The sequence below is a fragment of the Rutilus rutilus genome (assembly GCF_951802725.1).
Source record: "Rutilus rutilus genome assembly, chromosome: 1".
NCBI classification, from domain to species: domain Eukaryota; kingdom Metazoa; phylum Chordata; class Actinopteri; order Cypriniformes; family Leuciscidae; genus Rutilus; species Rutilus rutilus.
In genome coordinates this window covers 1,722,501-1,746,282 of record NC_140209.1, presented here as the reverse complement: position 1 = coordinate 1,746,282, position 23,782 = coordinate 1,722,501, and the positions used below count along the sequence as shown (strand labels likewise).

At 37.5% G+C, this 23,782-nt stretch overlaps 2 protein-coding genes and 1 long non-coding RNA gene across 3 annotated transcripts in view; 1 reads left to right on the top strand and 2 right to left on the bottom strand.

The window, feature by feature from the left end:
• Positions 1–23,782, top strand: part of LOC311301705 (uncharacterized protein) — a 571,741-nt gene that overhangs the window by 65,636 nt on the left and 482,323 nt on the right. The window lies entirely within an intron of this gene.
• On the bottom strand, positions 2,845–6,360 carry LOC311301775. Its single transcript, XR_014629499.1, has 4 exons — positions 5,704–6,360; positions 5,513–5,590; positions 5,059–5,157; positions 2,845–3,325 (listed from the first exon to the last, which is right to left on the bottom strand). It is a non-coding gene; the product is annotated as an uncharacterized lncRNA (long non-coding RNA).
• LOC311301551 (uncharacterized protein) overlaps positions 11,551–23,782 on the bottom strand; it is a 161,713-nt gene continuing 149,481 nt past the window's right edge. The window contains exons 4-10 of the mRNA XM_084426779.1: positions 16,881–17,000; positions 14,698–15,006; positions 14,265–14,600; positions 12,707–12,826; positions 12,426–12,485; positions 12,200–12,280; positions 11,551–12,088 (exon numbers count right to left, since the gene is read on the bottom strand). Coding sequence (XP_084282905.1) covers positions 12,033–12,088; positions 12,200–12,280; positions 12,426–12,485; positions 12,707–12,826; positions 14,265–14,600; positions 14,698–15,006; positions 16,881–17,000 — 1,082 coding nt within the window. The 3' untranslated portion in view covers positions 11,551–12,032. The remainder of the gene's footprint in view (positions 12,089–12,199; positions 12,281–12,425; positions 12,486–12,706; positions 12,827–14,264; positions 14,601–14,697; positions 15,007–16,880; positions 17,001–23,782) is intronic.

The window sequence follows — 23,782 nt, the reverse complement described above, 5'->3', positions numbered from 1 at the left end:
CGATGATCCTGTGCATCAAGCCAACCATCTGGCCTCTAAAATGATCTTTAAATATACAGTCTAGCGTAGCTCTTAAACGACACTCTTTGCCCGTGGCGCACTCACACACCTCCGGCTGCATGTGCACAGAATCACCAGAACTCAACGGGCAGTCGCTCTCCATCAGGTTTTGCGTCGCCATTTCAGAAGTTTTTAGATTTTTAGATTTTCGAATAGTCCCCTATTCGATGATGAAAGATACTGTTAGTTCCTGGAAATTCCTGAGTGAGTCAGAAGCATGAGTCGAAGAAGCGTAGTTTGCGTCAGGCTCAGACAAACAGGAATGTTGAAGTGGACTTTGACTTTGACAACAACCAGACAATGTTCCTTCAACTTTTGATCAATTAGATGATGCAGTAGCACAGCAGTCCATGGCTAGTAGAGCTAGAGCCCTTCAGATAGGAAAGCCGGGGTTGTGTGCGATAACTGAGGCTGAGCTCTGTGTAGAGTTTATCAGGACAACTGATAGAGCTCAGCCCGCCCCGCTGGAGGGGTTGTATAGGGGTGTCGTCATCATGATGTCGTAAACAGCTATATAGGATTAAAGCCACATTGAATCAGAAGTAACATCATGGAGAAGTTATGCATATGCCACCAGAGAGATTACTATTAATAACATCAAAAGAGTTTTTTTTTTTTTTTTATGTGTGAATTGTTCACAATAAGTTCTGTAACAAACATTTAGAAAGTATCTAGGATGTATTTCATTTTGCGCATGCTTTGAGTTAATTTGACCAAATATTAAGATGTTAAAGTTCAGTTATATCCCTTTAGCGCATTCAAATGTATTGAGTTGAAATTAAAACGTGATATAAATATTGCATAAAACACGTCATTACCGAATGCAGGGGTGTTTAATAGCTTCAATAGTTATTAAGCACCAACTGATTTAAGTTTTTCTTCAAACAAAGAGACAAAAGTAATTTTCTGGTAAATCATTGTACACATACATGTGTTTTGTTGTATGCACAGATTTTGAGGGTCACTTATAGAAAGATGTGTTCTTGTCTTTGTTTCGTGGCATTTAAAATTTCATCACATACATTTTAACGTACATTTGCACATTCGCAACTCTTGTAAATGTTTTCTTTTGCTGTAGATTAGGTGGAGCAGGCAACAGAAATTTCTACCAGCTGCCGACATTCTAGGAAGTCTGTTTTCCAAAGTGTCAGGAAAATAGACACGCTGCAATAGATTGAGAATGGTGATGTTAAAAACTGGTAAACAATTTCAAAACAGGGTGTTTCAGAAGAAATGCAAACAAAATCAAAGATGCATAAAAACAAAGGTGTCCAAAATGTTACGTGCTAATATTTGGTCTTGTTTCAGAGTCGGTATGCTCCGGTGAAAACTGTGTGACTTGTGTGAACTTTGATGAGGCCGAGAACAATAGCAATGTTAAACATGCGGTTCAATAACAATGTTCAATATCAAGAAGAATCCAACTCTAATGCGACTGAGCTTGTTTCACATATAACTGTTGATTGTTAGATATAATAGTTAGATGATTTATCTAACAATTGAAATTTACGATATGTTAAAACATTTTGGCATTATGCTGATGAGGCCAAAAACTGCTTACCACATGTTTTCATAAAAAGAAGAACAAGTATTAAGACATAAAACACCACATCTGTTTTCTGGATCAGGCCTAAAAGACCGATGTCTAAAACTTTGGTGTCAAAGTATTGGTGTGGACAGAATAAAAAAATGAATTATCCCCCCTTTCACTTAAAAATACCCCTTATCAACTGTAATTAATTTGCTTAACTGTTGTTTAGTGACATACACAAAATACCTGTGTATCTATGACTGTGCTGCGAAATGCACATCTTTAAGTGTAATAGTTAGACGAGTTTGAAGTGTAATAGTTTTATAGGTAACAGAAAAACAGCAATACTCGTCTTTCACGTCGATGTTTCGTAGACATAGCAAAAAGATGTTCTAAAAGAAATATGATTTTAGTCTTTAACACTCATGTAGAAGGACCGTCATTTAATTCTCTTTATGCAATATTTGTTCATGATTTTCATAAATTCCTGTTCCTATGCATCTCTCAGTGCAATAGTCAGATGTGATTCTGTTGAAATAGTTTAAGTGTAAAACAGCACTTACTTTTCTTGTTAATACTTTGTGTGATTCCACATCATAGATAGAGGGAATGTTGCACTAAAACGAAGTATCAATTTAGTCAAACAAAGACTATCACTTAAATTCTTAATTATATTTATTTCAACATACAAAATGTGAAACAGTGTCGTCTGCTGTCTGGACAAGATGACTAGAACTTTTGTGTTTTTATTATAAACGGCGCTTTTCAACCCTCTTTTCTTAGTGATTTGGTTTTTTGAATCTTACACACAGTAAATTTGAAATCCGGAAATCAACATCCATAGAGTTAATTTCAACACTTTAAAAGTGTATATATGGGAACCACCCACAAAGTGTTAGTTCAACACTTTCAAAAGTGTTGCCTCTCGCAACACCGACACAGTGTTACAATATGAACACTAAGAGAGTAAAATATTAACACCAATGCAGAGAACAACACCACTGTTACAGAGCTGGGTGCAGTTAAAATTCTACACTGTTCTGGTGTTGACCTAACACTTTAAAAAAAAAATGGAAATCACAATCTTCTCAACCTTATAGGAGTTAAATATTACACCATCCTGGTGTTGATAAAACACATTTTTACAAATAAAAACACTAAGGGAGTTACCAGTTTTTCTTATTAGTGTTCTGCATCTGCCACTTTAAAGAACTGTAAAATAAACTCTTTGAAATAAACACATCACTCTATAATTACTCTTTCAAACCTTTATTTAAAAACAATCCAGAAAGTTAAATTGTAACCTCAGTCTGGGATCATAGTAGAATTCTGTTCATTGTAAAGTTAAAAATAATGGCAAAATGCAAACAGTTGTTTTTTTATTAACTAACATCATAGGTTAACTTTAAAAATAAATGATGAAGGCACAATATAGGCATTTCTGTCACCAGAATTATATGAAAGCTGCTTATTCAAATGGTCTGTAATACCTCAAGTCCTGTACATGTCAGTGAATGTAAGCTCTGTGTCAGTGAAGTTGATTCAGTACCTTCGACTTTGCAACAGTACAGCAGTGCTTGGGTCAACAACATTCAGCAGATGAAAAACAATTGCAGAATATGAGTGGATCAGTTGTGTCCAGTTGCTAACAGTAAAGTTCAGTGCATAGTTGTTTCACAGAGAAGGAAAGGCTGTGCAGATCCAACTTTCTCAAAATCCTGGAGTGCTGGTTCCCTAGACAACACAAAACCAGACCAAATACAATCAATACAATTTGTGTTTTATAAATACAGCAAGTTTATGGTGGAAAAAGTTTAACCATCTTAGACTTTCGTGACTCAAACAAGAAACTATTTTGGTAAGATTAAGACTTGAATTTACTGATTTCCAAGTAAATTAAAGACTTTATTCATCCAAAAATTTGTATTCTGTCATTAATTATTCACCCTTATGTTGTTCCAAACCAGTAAGAGTTTTGCTCATCTTCGGAACACTTAATGAAGTTATTTTTAATGAAATCTAAGAGATTTCTGTCCCTTGATCGACAGCCTATTCAACTACCACTTCCAAAGCCACGGAAAGGTATAAAGAAAATCACAAGTAATCCATGTGACTCCAGTGGTTTGACCTCAATTTTACGACTTTTTTTACGACAATTTGAACTCAACTTTATTTACAAAATATTAATCTTCAATGCACAATCACACAACAACATCTGCTCTCGCATTAACAACATGCACGAGTTGTAATGTTCTCATGAACACATGTTGGAAATGAATATTTTATAAATTACGTGGTAAATGTTTTTTTGCTGCAAACACAGCACTTGCATAGTTTAATAAAATGTATGTTAAACCACTGGAGTCGCATGGAGTACTTTAATGATGTACCTTTCTACCTTTCTGGGGCTTGAAAGTGGTAGTTGCGTGGACTGTCAATGGAGGGACAGGAACCTCTCAGATTTCATTAAAAATAGTGTTGTGAAGATGAAAGAAAGTCTTACATGTTTGGAACGACATGAGGGTGAGTAATTAATGGCAGAATTTCCATTTGTGGGTGAACTAACCCTTTAAAGGGATAGTTCACTCAAATAAAATGTTGGTATGTTTTAGCTTACCTCAAGGGCATCCAAGATGTAGGTGTCTTTGTTTCCGCAGTAGTTTAATAATAATAATAATTCATTACATTTATATAGCGCTTTTCTCAGCACTCAAAGCGCTTTACATAGAAGGGGGGGATCTCCTCAACCACCACCAATGTGCAGCATCCACTTGGGTGATGCGACGGCAGCCATATTGCGCCAGAACGCCCACCACACACCAGCTTACTGGTGGAGAGGAGACAGTGATGAAGCCAATCAGTATATGGGGATGATTAGGAGGCCATGATGGACAGAGGCCACTGGGCAAATTTGGCCAGGATGCCGGGGTTACACCCCTACTCTTTCGAAAGACATCCTGGGATTTTTAATGACCTCAGAGAGTCAGGACCTCGGTTTAACGTCTCTTCCGAAGGATGGAAGTTTCATATTTTTAGATCAAACCTTTCTTGACTGTCAGTCATATAATGTAGGTCTATGGTCACCACCTCAAAGAGCATGCACAGAGTCCAAATTAAACAATTCCCCATCGTAAGTACACATTGATGGCCTAAGACACGAAACGAGCGGTTAAATACTGTTAGTTTTCTCACACAAACCGCTCGTTTCGTGTCTTAGGCCATCAATGCGTACTTACGATGGGGAATTGTTTAATTTGGACTTCTCTGTGCATGCTCTTTGAGGTGGTGACCATAGACCTGCATTATATGACTGACAGACAAGAACGGTTTGACCTAAAAATATCCAAATTGAAACTACTGCAGAAATGAAAAAAAACCCATCTTGGATGCCCTTGAGGTAAGCTAAAACATACCAAAATTTAATTTCAAAGTGAACTATCCCTTTAAGAATAAATTAAGGCACGCACCTTAAGAAATCTCACAAAATAGTCAGCTGCCGGCTCCGTTGTTGTGGCTTTGTGATGTTGGGGGCAGGTGATGGGCAGATTTTTCCCAATCAGCTGAGTCTAAAATTAAACAGCAAGAAAACATATACCTGTCAAATCATGAAAAGGTTTGAAAACGTCTCAGGTTACGTATGTAACCCTGGTTCCCTGAGAGGGAACGAGACGCTGCGTCGAGACGCGGTGGGAACGCATCGCGTCTCGACGCAGCTCGAGTTCCCTTGAAAGGGAACTCATTTTAAGTAAAAAAAAAAAAAAAAAAAAAAAAAAACATTTACTTTTGTAAAATAATTTGACTGGACAAATTCAAAATGAGTGTTATGAAACACAGAAAATCTACCAAATAGCAACAAAGCTATGATTATTTTTTATGTTTGTGCCCATGATTCTCTCATGTATGTTATCTGTTAAATTTTACCATCACCAGGTTCGTCTGTACAGTCTTTAAACACCCAGCCTGCTACTCTTAGCCACTTGGTGCATCATAGAAATCCTCCTAGCAAACACAAATAGCAAAATCAATACATTTAAAGCATATCCAAACATCAACCAAAAGTAAATCTGATAAATACATTTTGCATACATATTTAATCTGAAAGAATTACTTACCAATTTTAAGAAAATTGGTCCTCCAAATACGGAAATAAAGTGACAATTTCACGTGCATTGTCGGTCCGCAGTTTGTGGAGTTGTTCTTCTGTTTTTCAGTTAACGTTATAGAGCTGGTAAGTCCCGCCCCTTCCGCTAATCCCCCTGGACCTCAAAGTTGAAAAACCGTCAATGCAAGTGAATGGGAGAAAATAATTATTTTCTGGTCCCGTTTGAATTTTGCCATGAATGTGAACATATGTTGTCTGTGAATTTTTTATAGAACTTTTCGTGTAAAGAATGCTACAATTTAGCGGGTAGAAGTTTGATACGGTTAGACTTTGTGTGAAAGCACTTTGTGGACTACAACTCTTCGCTGCTTTCGACGCGTTTGAAACGTCACCACCACTAGCACACGGCTCTAGCTCACGGATCCCGCTAAACATGACTGTGTCTTTGGTGCACTTCACCGCCTTCTTTCAGGGAGAGGACAAAATCGTTGAGGTTGGTGAAAACCACGGGTAAGTCAACTTTATGGGGTGACGTCACATAGGCGACATGTAGTCTTTCTCGTTATGTCTTTTCCACAACTGCTAGCCGACGAATCATACCATATACTGTCAAACTTGTAACATGAAAGATTATATAAAAAATTCACAGACAACATATGTTCACATTCATGGCATAATTCAAACGGGACCAGAAAATAATTATTTTCTCCCATTCACTTGCATTGACGGTTTTTCAACTTTGAGGTCCAGCGGGGTTTTACGGAAGGGGCGGGACTTACCAGCTCTATACGTTAGGTGTGCTGGCAAACGAGAGTAAAAGATAGTTTGAGGATAAATACATAGACTACTTTATGATATTTGCACGTCACAAATATTATAATAAAACAATATAACATTATAAAACACGTATTGTAAATAAGTTAAAACACTTACTCTGTGTTTTCACTGTTAAAAGCAAACTCCGTGTCTGCACTGCGTCACGAGTCAAAGAAGATGGAGGGCCTAACGTAACGAGTCTGTGAGAAAGGTTTAAGCGCGCACATCACATAAATATCGTTACAAAACAATATAATGCCATGAAATACATGTTTTAAATTAGGTAAAAACACTTACTTTCTGTGTTTTCCCTGTTAACGGGAATGTACGTTACAAGCAAATCTCCTCGTCGTCAGCTCCGTATTGAGTCAAAGAAGATGACGTCGCCTTTGAAAAAAGTTTTGGCTCGTTTACGCGCGCAGAGCATTTAAATATCGCTATAAATCAATGTATTACATATTGTAAATTAGTTAAAACACTTACTTTCGTCGTTTCCCTGTTAAAAAGCAACACCATCCTGGTCTGCTCCACATCGCGGGTCATGGAAAATGCCCCTCTGAGAGCAGTTTAGCCATGCACAGCATATGCATATTGTTATAAAACAATATGTTATAAAATGCATGTATAAATGCAATAAAACACTTAATTGATGCGTTTTCCCTCCTCGTATGCCTTGCATCGCGAGTCAAAGAAAATGGCGTCTTTGAAAAAAGTTTCAGCTCGTCTGGTCGCGCCCAGCGAGTAAATGTCCCGGATGTAACTAATTACACTCTCTCGGTGTTATTAATTTAACTCCACATATTTTCACCAGTTTACACTAGCAGTGTTAATTCAACACCAGAAAATTAACTCTTTACTCTAAAAGTCCTTAACACCAGGATTTCAACACTGGAGATTTTACTGTGCATGGATGTTTTGGACACATGTGATTCCTGTGTAAAGATTATGTTTTAAAGTTAGTCCATAGTCTTTACAAGAGCGTGGAACTTTGCATCACTACGGTGTGACAAAATATGTTGTTGTGTAAAAATACACCCAAAGATTTAAGCACAACTATTTACACACATACTAAGCAGGAGAATTAACTGTATATTGTAGATTGTGAACATTACAATATCTGTTTATTTGGGGTCAGAGAACACCATTAGCTCATACATCTCTTTGATTTTGTGCTGGATGTAAAAAATAAAGGTATTAGTTAAGGTACAAATATGGACCCTTGAGGGTACAGGCCCAGTGACAAGCCATTGTTCCCCTAAATGTACAATTATGTACTGTATTTTCTGAGAGTGTAGTTTACTGCATCTTACAGACTAGGCATCATTTCTTTTGAGGCTCAGTATTACCTGGAATTTTTCCCAAAATGCATTGTTTTATTGTTTGGTAATCAAAATATCCTGGATTCCATATAGTTTTGATCAAAATTAATAAATAAATGCACTTTGTGTACAAATTAAGGAATCAATTTATTTTATTTTGAAAGTGTTTGTTTCTTCCAGTAATCTCCACTACAGCAAGGCCATTTTTCCATGATTACTCCATTAATATGCTTACACACACACATACACATACATATACATACTCTCATACTCCCATACTCTCTCTCACACACACACACACACACACACACACACACACACACAAACTAACAAACATACTTTCACACACATTGCTAAAAACAGAGAAAACGATTATACTTTAAAGATTTCTAATCCAACGTTAGTATTATAGCCTTCATCTTTCAGTTGAAATGGCTGATAGTTCAGAATTTGTCCCTCATTACCAGTATAACTTTTTTTTTTTTTTTACATGTACCATGGGAAGTTGCCACCTCTCATTCTGCTCTTGTGTGTACACAGAGTTTACTAAAAAGAAAGGTTTTGAACAACTCACTGTGTTTCTGTCCGCCGGCATTTTGTCAGTCAAAAATAGTCGATCTCCGTAACAGGGAGGAGAGTAAAGATGGGGAGCTCCTAAAGCTTAGTTCAAGATAAATTCACGGATAATTTGTTGTTTTGTCGTTAGTGAAAATCAATATTGACCTTGTATTTGAAAAAGGATCCTCATATAAGAAACAATACTAATATTCAGAGTTAGTTCATTCGCATTCGGAGATCGACTATTTTCCTAATTACGTCTATGGAGAGTCAACATAGTGATAGGAATACCAGTGTGTGTGCAAAGGGTGGGACTCCATGGAAAAGAATCATGATTCATTTACATTTTGCAATTTATTGTTTTTAAAAGTGTAGCAAAGACGGGTTTTCCATAGCGATGATGAGATCTCTCAGAGCAATAACAGAAGTTTTGCAATGAATGGGTGATTTCATAACGGATGGAAATTCTTGACTACATTTCCCAATTATCAAGTGGCTTCATCTGTATTTCTCAGCAGTAAACATATCATTAAATGCATTTAGTTACAGTGTATATATATATTTTTTTTCATATTTCAAAACATTTTATGAGTCCAGTCATCAAACACAGAAAACAGAAAGACAATGTGCTGTACAAAGCAGTAACAGAAACAGAACACAAGAATAAAGCAGAACTGATATATGATATACTGAAACACAACATTTCAATCAGTCTCTGTAACTGTCATACAAGGCATCAACTTTACACACACACACACACACACACATGTCTGGTTCACTATCTTTGTGGGGACTCTCCATAGACGTAATGGTTTTTATACCATACAAACTGTATATTCTATCCCCTTACACTAACCCTACCCCTAAACCTACCCATCACAGGAAACATTCTGCATTTTTACTTTCTCAAAACAACTCATCCTGTGTGATTTATAAGCCTTTTGAAAAGTGGGGACCGCTGGCTGGTCCCCACAATGTAGGTGATCTCAGGTTTTACTATTCTTATGGGGACATTTGGTCCCCACAATGTAATATAAACAAGGACACACATACACACACACACACACACACACACACACACACACACACACACACACACACAGTAAGACAGTCCCACAGTAAGACAGCAAAAAGTGTTAGTCACATTGTTCATTACTGGAATATAAATACTATCTTGGCACTGTACAATAAGACATGTAGTTTTCAGATATGAATGCATTCTTTTTTATTATACCATGGAATAATGATGGAATTGGTTTTAAAACATAATCCATATAATGTATTTTGTACATTATATAATGTAATTGTTTGGAAATATGCATTCAGCAGAGGATTTAGTTATTCACACTGCACTCAGAATGTATCAGACAGTAACACATTTTTCACTCATTTGGTTTTGTATTCACAATCAATTTTAATTGAATCATTGTTCAAGACAAAAATAATACTGCAGTTCTCAACAAAGGCTAGATAAAAAAGTAAATACTTGAAACTAAGAGTGGTTGAAAATAAGAATAGATCAAAATAAAAAGCACACCACATTTCAAATGAAATTCCAGATTTTCGTATATAGATAGTTTCCAGATAGATTTTCTGGGTATGATTTTGGACTCTCGAGCTCATCAGAACAGAGTATCCAGTCCATTAACGATACACTGGCCTCTTTTGTGAAGGGCAGAGCGGTCACCCTGAAAACGCTTCAGAGACTCTTGGGTCTGATGGCCGCTGCCGCCTGGGTTTGCTGCATATGAGACCATTGCAGTGATGGTTACAGAGTCGTTTAATGGTTACTGACATGGTGTCAGGAATTCAGAAGCTGGGACTACGCCATCTTCCTTGCTTTTGCTTATATATATATCAACCTCATTGTTCAGAGGGCAGTTGAAGAATATGACGTGTTGGAGCAGAGCCAGGAGACTGGTGACTCTTTTCAGGAGCAGCACTAAGGCCACTGAAAAGCTAATCCTTGCCCAGGAAAGGATGGGCAGCCAGCCCCTGAAGCTTCTCCATGAAGTGGACACCAGGTGGAACAGCACGCATGATCTGCTGCAAACACTCATTGACCTCAGAGAGCCTGTTGGTGCTGCTTTGGCTAGTTTGTCAAGCGACATCATGACACTTTCAAGTGCTGATAACCAGTGAGCAAGCAGAGGCATCATCATCTCAGGCAGCTCGAATCCACCATCCTCAGATGACCTGTGGGAGCTCCTGGATAGCAAATACTGGCAGGCCCAAAAATGGTGCAATGAAAAATCACATAGGTCCAATTTATTGGCATATTAAACATTGTATTTAGAAGTAACAGTAACAATGATGAACAGAAAGTCTTTATTGTCCTTATATTGTGCAATACACTGAAATGTGGCCTGCCTTCTTGCTAATGACAAATATGCTTATTAAATATACAAATAAACCTTACAACGACATCCCAATGAACAAAACATTTGAATGACACAGTTGGTGTAGGAATTATTACTGACCACCAAATGGTGAAGTTGAACACTGTGTCAAAAGCTTCGAAGCACCAACACAGTTTGTTGTATCTAGTTAGAGATTTCATCAGCTCCTCCTGTGGTTGTGTAACTTCCTCTCATCTGAACAACTGAGTGTTGAAACCCTGCTAGAGTTACTGTTTAGTTACACAATCCCACAGTGAAGTTTTGTGTAACGTGTGTGTGACACATGTCTGAGAAGACACACCTGCTCTGAACGATGGATATTAGCTCTGAAGGATATATTTTGCACATGAGAGTATTTCTGCTGTTAGTCTCCCTTCTTTATTTTAGCAGTTTCCTGGACTATTGTAATGCTCTCAATGACTTGACTACAGAACAACCACTGGCTCTGCTCCTCTACACCTAAACTCACTACTCCAGACCGATGTGTCTCCAGAAGCTTGTGTTCTGCAGGTGAACGGTGTCTTGTGGTGCATCATCTCAAAGAGACACAGAATCACTTTCACAGACCTTCACCTGGACTGTTCCTGCTGGAGGAACGACCTGCCGAACTCAACCTGAGCTGATGAGGCTTTAGCCATCTTCAAGAAACGGCTGAAAACGCATATATTTCATCAACACTCGACCCATTAATACTCACACTTACTATTCTATATTACGATACATGACGAGCTCATGAAGGGGAACAAACATCTCAGGAAAGGAGACTTATTAAACACAACTGCAGAGGTTTATTAAGAAAATTATAGCAATCATTCAAAATGAAAAAAGATGCTAAAAACAGGAATGAACAGACAAGATCCAAGAATCCTCAAATCAGCTCCATCACACAGAACAGAGAGAGATTATACAGTCTGAGTCTGTCCATTACTGTATTAATATTATATTTAAAGCAGTTTACATATGAAGCGCAAGAGAATGACTTTCAACACTGTAGGAAAATATATCCATAACATCCATATAAATGAAAATAAATATGGCTTTTTATATGTAAAAAAAAAACATTTTAATCTAAACTTGATTATGTCACTATAAGTATTATATTGCTTTTATATAATTATATTATACAGTAAGTGCTCAGAGTTTTCTCTCTGTTTTCTGAGAAGAAGAAAATAAAACAATGAACAATCCTCTGTAAGTTTTTGCTATTGTAAATATTGCTGCAGATTGTCTCTAAACTCATCAGTATTTTATTCTAATATTGTCGGCATCTCTATTTCCTCTGGGTGCTTCGAGTCCTTCCTCCCTGCAAAATAAAAGCATTGACTGACCTCTCGTATGTGTTTTTATCATGATTGCAGATTGTTCCAGATCAGATGAGTGTGAATCATCAGATTGTGTGCGGCTCAAAACTCACCAGCTCTTCTTGCACAGATGATCTGAAGAAGAATCACAGTAGGAGCAGCAAACACTGCCATCTCAACAATAATCACAATCACTGCAGGAAACATGAGAGGAAGAAGAGAAACTGTACATGACTGAAGTCAAGGGTATTCAACTATCAACAGTTATTGATGAAGCATTTACAGACTGACTGATAGTTTAATGTTATAAAGCTGTCAGTATAAATGAACGTGTCGTACCTCTGTATAATGATCCAGCAGTCACACTGACTTCAGTTTCTGATGCTGTATCAGCTGGATCTGTGGATCACGTCTGTTAGTTCAGTTCAACACATAATGCCACATATACACAACATCATCATCACATAATACTGGAGCTTCACATCACAGAAATGATGAATATGTGCACGAGTCTGTCATCTATTATCTTCTTACTTCACTCTCAAGCTGTCAGGAGGAGAATGACTATCGCCATTGACCAAAAATAAATCTATTTATACAGTGATCATGTGATCATGAACCTTGTGTAGGAGCTGCTGCTGTAGTTCGGCTTGATGTCTTCTCAGAGTTTGAGCTTCTGACTGGAATCAGTGTTGGTGAAGCGACTGGATCTGCAGAAGATGAATGTTCAGACGCATCATCTGTAGGACATTAACATCATATGTTCATATCGATCATGACATGCAGTTTGTGTTCATCATCAGTTTACAGTGGCAGTAGTTGAGAAGAGACTGTACTGTATTACTGTATTACTGTATTAATGTGTTACTGTATAATTTATTCCTGGTTTATATGAGAGTGAAACACAGTTGAGCTTCTGCAAATAAACCTTCAGCTTGAATGAAGGACATAAGCCTTATAATTCCTAAAGCCGACCTCCTACATGGGTCATACTAGGCTTTAATACACTCGTCTGATTTATGCAATATATCATGTATGACCCATGTAGGAGGCCAATATTGGGAATTATGAGGATTGTTATGCAATTTATGACTTTGACCACTAATATTTTAAAACTCCAAACCGTATGAAGCCATCAGAAAGAGTAGAGCCAATGGCCCTCATTTATCAAAAGTGCGTACACCAAATTTCCAGCGTACACCTGGCGTACACCCAAAACCACGGTGACTTTGAGATTTATCAATATGGACGTTGGCGTACGGCACGCTCAAATCCTACACCAGCTCAGGAGGTGGTGTACGCACATTTTGAGTGCGGGAATGCGCAGAAAAACAATTCCTAACACCACAAAACGCACTGACAAACTAAAAGATATGATATATTATGACCCACTGTAAAAAAAACAACAACATAGTAATTATAAACTTCAGTGTTTATTTTTGTGCAACATGGACTTCAATGTTTAATTTGTGTGACTTTACCAAAGCATTTGAATTGTAGGCATATGTATTCCTTCAGTTGCGAGCCTGTGTGCTTTACCTGACGTTTCAAGCCTTGTTTATACTTTCGCCTGGCCCCGCAGCGCGAGTCTCCGCAGACTGCGCGCGCACCTCCCCAAACGGACGAGGCGTTTATACTCGACGCGCTCGCCGTTGTACTATTCTTTGAAACGATGGTTAGGCCCGGCAGGTGTGCACGGACTGGGTTTAGTAATGAAAGGCTTTCAATGACCAAAAAAAATAATTCAGACTGACAAAATAATAAAAATGACATTCTTCTTCTTAATAACAATAAGCGTCATTAATAATAAAAATCTAGAAATAAATTTTGTTTCTTTCCACTTCCCTGGTTTCGCTTTCTCTTTCTCAAAGAAGTTTCTCTTCTTTGCCGTCTTCCGTGTGTCCATGGCGTAAAATGAGGGCGTGGGGGGAGCGGAGACTTGAATATATAGGGGCGTGTTATTCTAATGACGATCGTTTTCAGCCGCGGCATTTATCAAGGGCAGGTATTGTGTACACCTGGATTTCAGAGGTACGCACAGCTTCATAAATCAGGCGATGAGAAGAGTGTAAGCATAATCTTACGCCAACATATACGCCCGTTTCTACGCAAGAATGATAAATGAGGGCCAATCTGTGGAAGTTTTCACAAATCTGTCAGAAAAGAGTGTTTTCTCACCTGAATACTTGACAGTGTATCTGACTGAGGTCTCCAGTTGATTTCTGTGAGTAAGCTGACATCTCCACTCTCTGTGGTCATCTTCATTCAGGAGTGTTGTAGTCAGAGTGATGATACAGCGATCTTGAGCTGATGATGATAATATCTGATATCTGGAGTCTGTCTTCAGATCAACACCAGCCTGATTCACCCACAACAGCTCTAATCCCCCATAACTGACCAAATCATCACAGGAGAATCCAACATATGTATACAACTGACAGGAGAGAGTCACAGAGCGGCCTGGACTGATCTCAGTCTGTGAGGATGAAGATGATGATGATGGAGACACTGAAACTGAACACAAGACACAAATCACAGACTCTTCAATCATCATCTGAGTTTAAAGGGAGAATCTGCCCTTTTTAAATTGACCACATAATCATAAACTTACCATGAAGAACATGCAGATAAACATCAGCATCAGGTCCTCGTCTGTCATTCACATATTGTCTGCATCTGTATAATCCATAATCTTCTCCTGTGACGTTCTTGATGTTCAGAGAGCAGTCAGACTCCAGACTCAGTCTCTCATGTCTCTCTGTGTCTTTAGTCTTTATCCCTCCAGTAATCAGTTCAACTCCTGAATAACTGAAGCTGTTATAGTAGGTCCATGTAGTTGATTTGCAGTCAGAAAGAGCTTTATTACAGGGCAGAGAGACATTTTCACCAGAACTGATGAACTTAGCCACTCCACTGGTTCCTGAAACACAGTATATCTCAGTGATCATTATGATATATATTAATAAATTAAACATAAAACACACCAGCATAAAAAGCAGAAGTTTTAAATCATAGTATTTTTCCTGACTTAAAGCAAACAACACACTCTCCAGAATAAACTATTAGTCTTTATCAGAGAGCTGTTCAAATCACTGACACACTCTTAACCCTCTGAGGTTGGCAAACGTGCCGGCGCGTTTTGGCGTATTTTCTACACATTGTAGCACTATAAACTTAAATTATTCCGTCATTTATGGTCATACAGAAAAAAGAAATATAAAAAAAGAATCTGTGATATTTCTACTTTTGTATGTGTCCACTTCCAATCAAATCAAAACATTGTGCTTTTGTAAAATAAAGAAATAAACAGGGTGTGCGTTCTGCCTCTCCGTCGCGGTGAACTTTTTTTTCTTGAGCACGTCTATAAACTGAAACAAAACTCAGCGAATACTTGTCACACATTTATGAGCCATATACCTTTATAAACATTTAAGTGTGTACTTTTAAATGATCGGATTCAAACTGAAAACAAATATTCTCTGTTTAAGTAATTTGTATAAAACCAACAAGATGTCCAGCTTCTCAACACTTGCTCATTATATTTAATTTGGCCACGCCCACTCGCGCAAAAGAGATTGACATGCAAATATCCACATGGAACGCGAACGCGCTCATTACCTCAAAAACAAAACACCAAAACACTTCACAAGTCTCTGCTTTTCGTCGAGTTTGAAAGACGCGCTGTGAGCTTACATTGTATTTAGGCTACCTCAGAAGAAGAAGAACGCGATTTGAAGACAAGAAAGATGAAAGGTAAGAAATTCTTACATATTAGTTTGTTATTGTTGCATAAATTTCACATTGCAGTTGAACTGTTGCTAGATATATGGTGAATATTATAATATTTAGACCCGTGTTTACTGTTACTGTGTTTGTGGATATCTGCTCAAATGTAGATATGTATATGGTAACCATAATGTTTTATATTTGAGCGCGATCGCGTTTGAATGTATCATATTTTGGATCGCGATCACGTTTGAAAAGCACCAAACGGCTTCATGTTTTTACTATTATCTCATTTCATATCATCATAACGAATGGAAACATTTGAAGTAACATGATAATCAATATATTTTTCTCTAGCGTAGTTGTTACTGAAACCTTTTGGAAGATTTATAGGCTGCTATGGTTATTGTTATTATTATTTTATGCAGCACTGCGCATAGCCAACAAATAGGCACAACAAACCTGGTGTTCATTATATTATATATTGTTGGAAACATTTATGTGTGTGTGTATGTGTGTATTCTGTGAATTTTAAAAAGCAATTTTAACCAGAAAAATCTAAAATGTATTCCCAAAATCGTGCAGGCCTATAGTTTCTCTTGATATCAGTATGTTCACTCTTTTTTTTTTTCAGGGCCCAGATGCCACTGAGTCCTGCTGACTTCAACATTCACACGAGTCTCTGTACATGAACATGGTAATGTGAAAATCAAACACCTTGGAAATGAAAGGTATGTACAATGTGTTTAGGAATGGCACAAAGGTCTCTGTCTTTGGATCATTGTTTTCAATGTGCTCTTTTGTCATTAGTTGTGTATCTTTGGATGATGTTGTGTTGTAAATAAATCCAAACAATCTAAAAGCCATTCTTTTTTAAATCTCCTCATTCTTTGTGCAAGGTTGCTCAGAATGACAGGGCCTGATAGCTCCTAATAGGGCCGTTAGGCAGTGTCTTTGTCTTTCTCATGTGTGAAAAGCTTACATATTAATGAGCTCCCGCATAAAGCTTTTTCACACAAAACACGTCGTACAATTTTTAAATCAATATATTGTCTTATCTGAATGAACCTTGTGTAGGAGCTGCTGCTGTAGTTCGGCTTGATGTCTTCTCAGAGTTTGAGCTTCTGACTGGAGTCAGTGTTGGTGAAGCGACTGGAGCTGCAGAAGATGAATGTTCAGACGCATCACCTGTAGGACATTAACATCATATGTTCATATCGATCATGACCTGCAGTTTGTGTTCATCATCACAGTTTACAGTGGCAGTAGTTGAGAAGAGACTGGACTGTATTACTGTATAACTGTATTACTGTGTTACTGTATAATCTATTCCTGGTTTATATGAGAGTGAAACACAGTTGAGCTTCTGCAAATAAACCTTCAGCTTGAATGAAGGACATAAGCCTTATAATTCCTAAAGCCGACCTCCTACATGGGTCATACTAGGCTTTAATACACTCGTCTGATTTATGCAATATATCATGTATGACCCATGTTGGAGGCCAATATTGGGAATTATGAGGATTGTTATGCAGTTTATGACTTTGACCACTAATATTTTACAACTCCAAAACGTATGAAGCCATCAGAAAGAGTAGAGCCAATCTGTGGAAGTTTTCACAAATCTGTCAGAAAAGAGTGTTTTCTCACCTGAGTACTTGACAGTGTATCTGACTGAGGTCTCCAGTTGATTTCTGTAAGTAACCTGACATCTCCACTCTCTGTTGTCATCTTCATTCAGGAGTGTTGTAGTCAGAGTGAGGATGATACAGTGATATTGATCTGATGATGATAATATCTGATATCTGGAGTCTGTCTTCAGATCAACACCAGCCTGATTCACCCACAACAGCTCAAATCCCTCAGAACGGACCCAATCATAACAGGAGAATGTATAAAATGAATACAACTGACAGGAGAGAGTCACAGAGCGGCCTGGACTGATCTCAGTCTGTGAGGATGAAGATGATGAAGATGATGATGATGAAGATGATGGAGACACTGAAACTGAACACAAGACACAAATCACAGACTCTTCAATCATCATCTGAGTTTAAAGGGAGAATATGTCCTTTTTAAATTCACCACATAATCATAAACTTACCATGAAGAACATGCAGAAAAACATCAGCATCAGGTCCTTGTTGTTCTCCATTCACATATTGTCTGCATCTGTATAATCCAGAATCTTCTCCTGTGACGTTCTTGATGTTCAGAGAGCAGTCAGACTCCAGACTCAGTCTCTCATGTCTCTCTGTGTCTTTATTCTTTATCCCTCCAGTAATCAGTTCAACTCCTGAATCTCTGAAGCTGTAATAGTAGACCCATGTAGTTGATTTGCAGCCAGAAAGAGCTTTATTACAGGACAGAGAGACATTTTCACCAGAACTGATGAACACATCCTCATATCCACTGGTTCCTGAAACACAGTATATTTCAGTGATCATTATGATATATATTAATAAATGAAACATAAAACACACCAGCATAAAAAGCAGAAGTTTTAAATCCTAGTATTTTTCCTGACTTAAAGCAAACAACACACTCTCCAGAATAAACTATTAGTCTTTATCAGAGAGCTGTTCAAATCACTGACACACTCTTAATATGAAGATAATTCTTCATCATCAGATGTTTGAGTGACACTATGTCCAGTATCAGGAATAATACAGTATGATCTGTGTGTATCAATACACAACTCTGAGATCACAACGTGAATGTGTGCAAGAATAAACTGAGCATGTTCAAATGAACTCTTTCCAGACTAATTCCACTAAATGTCTTTAGAGAAAATACAGATTTCTTTACCTGTGAGAAGTGAAGAGAGAATGATCAGTCCCAGCACACACAGATCACACTTATCAGCCATTTTCTGTTTCTGTCAGTCTTCCTCTTCATTATATATAGTTATAGCTCCTCCTTTAAACATCATCAGCTCCTCCTGTGGTTATTAACTTCCTCTCATCTGACCAACCAACCATCACTGGTGAAATAAACATAAAGCCTAATGTTGCAGTGCATGATGGGAACCACCAATCAAAGCTCATCCATGACTCCCAAAATAATCATTATTGCTAATATAGCGTATAACTGTTGAGCTGAGTGAACCTGAAGGTAGTGATGGTGAGATGAAGCTTCATGAAGCTTTAAAGCTTTCCAGCCTGATGTGTGTAAAAGTGGTTGATTTCTCCAGGTTTGGAATGCACACAGCGACACCTGCTGGTCAATGCTGATATCATGCAGAACAAATCCTCAGTGGTGTGTTATGGAAATTAATTTGACTTCATGCAGGGCTGCCAATGCTGAGAATCAGGCAATCGACACTTTTCACTCGCTCTCACGACACACATCCAGTTTCTCACGCATTTCTCGCAAAATATTATAACATTATAATAAAACCCTATTAAATTTAATTTGAGTTGTTATTTTTAACCTTTAATAATAATAAAAGCTGACAGGGCATTATATATTTACAGCATTAGGTGAGATATATTTTTTTTCTTGAGAAAGATTAACATGTATCTGTACCTAATATTTATCGAAATTAATCGATATTGAATCAAAATCGGATTCAAATCACAGTAAATTTATTGAAAATTTGTGTCATGCAATAATAAAAACAGTAACCTACCAGTTATTGTACCATGTAAACATTGTAACAATATTTTTAGTACTTTTAGAGCACAACAGAAACTTCCCATATCATATTCTTCTGATGACGACATTTTCACATTCAGATCGTTAATCGACTTTATTACGTGTTAGAAAGCAAAGGATTAACAGCTCGGGTCAGTATGGTTTTCGGCCAGGTAGATCCACCTTAGACACACTAATAAGATTAGAAACTGATGTAAAAATATATATGCAATTTATTCTGGAATAACTAATGCCTTATATGTAGAAGCTTATATATGTTATTAACCACGATAGTAACTTTGCAAGAGAAAGTGTTGTATAAGAAAATCACTGCAACTTGCTTTATAAAGGTTTTTACTGTGATAATGCATGAAAGAAATGACTATACTATATGCAATGTTTAAGCATTTAATCAAATGAAAGAATATCCTACAGTAGGTAGTAAAATTAGGTAATAGAAAGCATATATCTTAGTGAAGTAGAAATGGAAGTATTACCTGTTCCTTTACAGACTAAGCGTAGAAGACGACAAAGCATCCGAGCCAGGAGGAGAAGAACAAAGGAGAGGAGGGCTCTTTATAAGAAGGTCTTGGAAGAACTGAAAGAGTTAACAATAGATCAAGATTTTGGATTGGATAAAGTGTCTATAAGTGATTGAATATGTAATAAGGCGGTGTGATATGAAGTATAAAAGTACAGTGTAATATGTCGAGGTCAGACGCTGTAAATACCCTGGCAGCCTCTCCTCAGTTCAATTCAGTTTGTTTTTGATTTATTTTATGTATTATGTAAACCTATTAATTTGGAAATAATAAAATGACTTATAATCAGTATAAAAAGAACCAGTCTGCCGTGAGTCTCTGCTGTATAAAGAGTTGAGCTGAACTAAACCAGTCTTTCGACTGAGTTGTAAGTATGGAAATTTATATACTTATTATTTAGAACGAATTCGACTTACTTTACCTAACCTGAGAATTAACAATATAAGGTAGAACGTGTTTAAAATTATACACCATAAAACATAGTAAAGAGGTATATTATGGATTTATGAGCAGTGTTGGGAGTAACGCGTTACAAAAGTAATTAATTACTGTAATGCATTGCTTTTTGCTGTAACGCGGTAATGTAAGGCATTACAGGGGGGGAAAATGTAATATTTTACTCGGTACAAATGTCAGTAACGCGCGTTACAAGCAGTTAACCTGGAATAAAGTGGTAGTTTTTTTTTCCTTCATGCAAATTCGCCAAAATCACCGCGAGATCAGCAGAGGAGAAACGTCCGCGCAAAATGTTTCACTCCGTTTCCATGGCAACTCTGCGCCGCGGCCGCTCCAGTGTTTGAAAAATAGACAGTATGGGTTTGAAAGCGACATGAATGTTCAAAGTTCACGCGCACGGCCATTGATTAAACCACGTCAAAATCATGCAGCATTTACAAACATCTAGAATTAGAACATTACTTAAATAAAAATCTCATTAATATTACATTATACATATAAAACTGATTTTGGAGATCTATGACTCGTTCATAGACCAAATGGCCTATGCCCACACTACTGCAGTCACTCACAATAATAATTAAAATAAAATAAAAATATTTGGCTTAGTTATTATTCATTAGTTATTTTTATTTTTGCTAAAGTTTAACCCTAAAGTTTACCCCGGGCTTAAAGTAAAACGATTTCTGTACCATGCGTCCATGCAAAGTACCATGGTAATATTTGAGGTACCAAGGTTATATCTGAGGAAGTATGTACCATGGTAATATGTACGGCAGAATGTACCATGGTTATATCTGAGGTACTAGGGCATGTACCATGGTAAATCTGAGGTACCATATATGTACCATAGTAACATACTGTACAGTATAGTACTTCAGATATTATCATGGTACCATGATAATATCTGAAGTACTATAAAGTATGTACCATAGTTATATCTGAGGTACTATGGTATGTACCATGGTAGGTACCACGGTAAATCTGAGGTACCATACTATGTACCATAGTAACATCTACAGTACCATGCAATGTACCATGGTACCATAGTACTACTATGGAATACCATGGTACTACTATGGTATACCATGGTATGTACTATAGTACATCATAGTAAAATTTATTATGGGTCCAAGCTCAGTCGGATACCACATCACCTTCTACTGGATGTGTAATGAGCTAATTGAGCATCATAAGCTACATTTAGATTGCCAAATCCATATTTGCAGTTATTTGGGTGAGAGTAACTTAAAAGTAATGCAATAGTAGTGTAATGCCTTACATTTTAAATACAGTAATATTGTAATGTAACGAATTACTTTTAAATGACAGTAATAAGTAATAAATAACGCATTACAGTTTCGAAGTAACTTGCCCAACACTGTTTATGAGATACAGCGTAAGGGAATATGTACCTAAACCAATGAGATGCTATAATTGTCAGGAATTTTGGGCACATGGCTAATGTATGTAAAGGAAAGAGAAGGTGTGCTAGATGTAGTGGGGATCATGAGTGTGGAAAGTGTGGGGAAGAAGTAAGGCCAAAGTGTTGTAACTGTGAGGGAATCATAGTGTGGCATTTTGGGGATGTGAAGTGATGAAAAAAGAAGTTAAAGTGCAACAGAGAAAAATACAAGGAAACATTTCGTATGTTGAGGCTGTTAAGAGAACTGAACAGGAAAAGAAGAATCAGAGCGGAGAAAGTATAAAAAGGGTGACAAGGGAAGATCATCAAGAAAAGAAGGAAAAATGGGAAGAGAAGATGTTCTGCCCTTTACCTCAAACGCCTTGCTTGAGTATGCAGTTATATATAACACCTCTTAAAGACAGAAAAAGGGATTGTTTCCACGGTTTACTGCTGCCAAAGGAATAACGTAAAACTGTAAAAATACAAAATACAGAATCCTAAATGTACAGAGTCAATTACATGTTTGCATAAAAATTGCAGACGACACCACTGTCATCGGTCTCATCCAAAATGGTGACGAGTCTGCTTACAGACTGGGGGTTGAACAGCTGGCTGTCTGGTGCAGCTATAACAACCTTGAGCTGAACACACTCAAAACAGTGGAGATGATCGTGGACTTCAGGAGAAAACCCCCAGCACTCCCTCCTCTCACCATCATGAACAGCACTGTGGAAGCAGTGGAGTCATTCAGGTTCCTGGGCTCTACCATCTCCCAGGACCTGAAGTGGGCAAATCACATTGACTCCATTGTGAAAAAGGCCCAGCAGAGACTGTACTTCCTTCGCCAGCTGAAGAAGTTCAATCTGCCACAGGAGCTGCTGATCCAGTTCTACTCAGCCGTCATTGAGTCTGTCTTAAGCACTTCCATCACTGTCTGGTTTGGTTCAGCTACCAAATCGGACATCAGGAGACTACAACGGACAGTCCGGACTGCAGAGAGGATTATTGGTGCCCCCCTGCCAACCCTCCAGGACCTGTACTCTTCCAGAGTGAGGAAGAGAGCAGGTAAAATCATCACAGACTCCACTCACCCTGGACACCCCCTGTTTGAACTGTTACCGTCAGGACGGCGACACAGATCACTGGCCACAAGAACTTCCAGGCACAGGAACAGTTTCTTTCCACAGGCCATTTCCCTTCTGAACACTTAACATGCCCCCCAAAGCATATGCCTGTAAGTGCAATACTCCCACTGTCTAGTGCAATAAACTCAGGTGATATTTATATCTATATTATTCATACTACTCAAAATACTGTAAATATGTTTATAATCTGTAACATGCGCTAGACTCCCACTGTCTAGTGTAATATTCTCTAATTCAGGTGATATTTATATTATTCATACTACTCAAAATACTGTAAATATGTTCATAATCTGTAAATGTTTATTCAGACTAAACCCAACTGTGACCCTACTTTTTTACTTTTATACTATTTTTATTTATTTTTTATATATTTTCATTCTTAGAATTTGTATTACTATGTTCTTGTTGTATTTGTATTTGTATATGTGCACTGGAAGCTTCAGTACCAAGAAAAAATCCTTGTGGGTGCAAGCACACTTGGCAATAAAGCTCTTTCTGATTCTGATTCTGATTCTGATAAGCACAACAAAGGCTTTCACATTGCATATAGTTAGCATCAACTATAACAGAAACAGATTGTTCATTCACGAAACAAAGAACATCTGGGATATAAGATATAACAATTAAAGGGGTCATATAATGTCATTTTTGTGCAAGCTAATATGATTCTTTAGGGTCTAAATTAAAAGTCTGTAATACACTTTAATTAAAAATTCTCATTAGTATTGTAAGAAAACACTAAGTAATTTTACCTGGTCAAAAACAGCTCTGTTTTCAGCACGC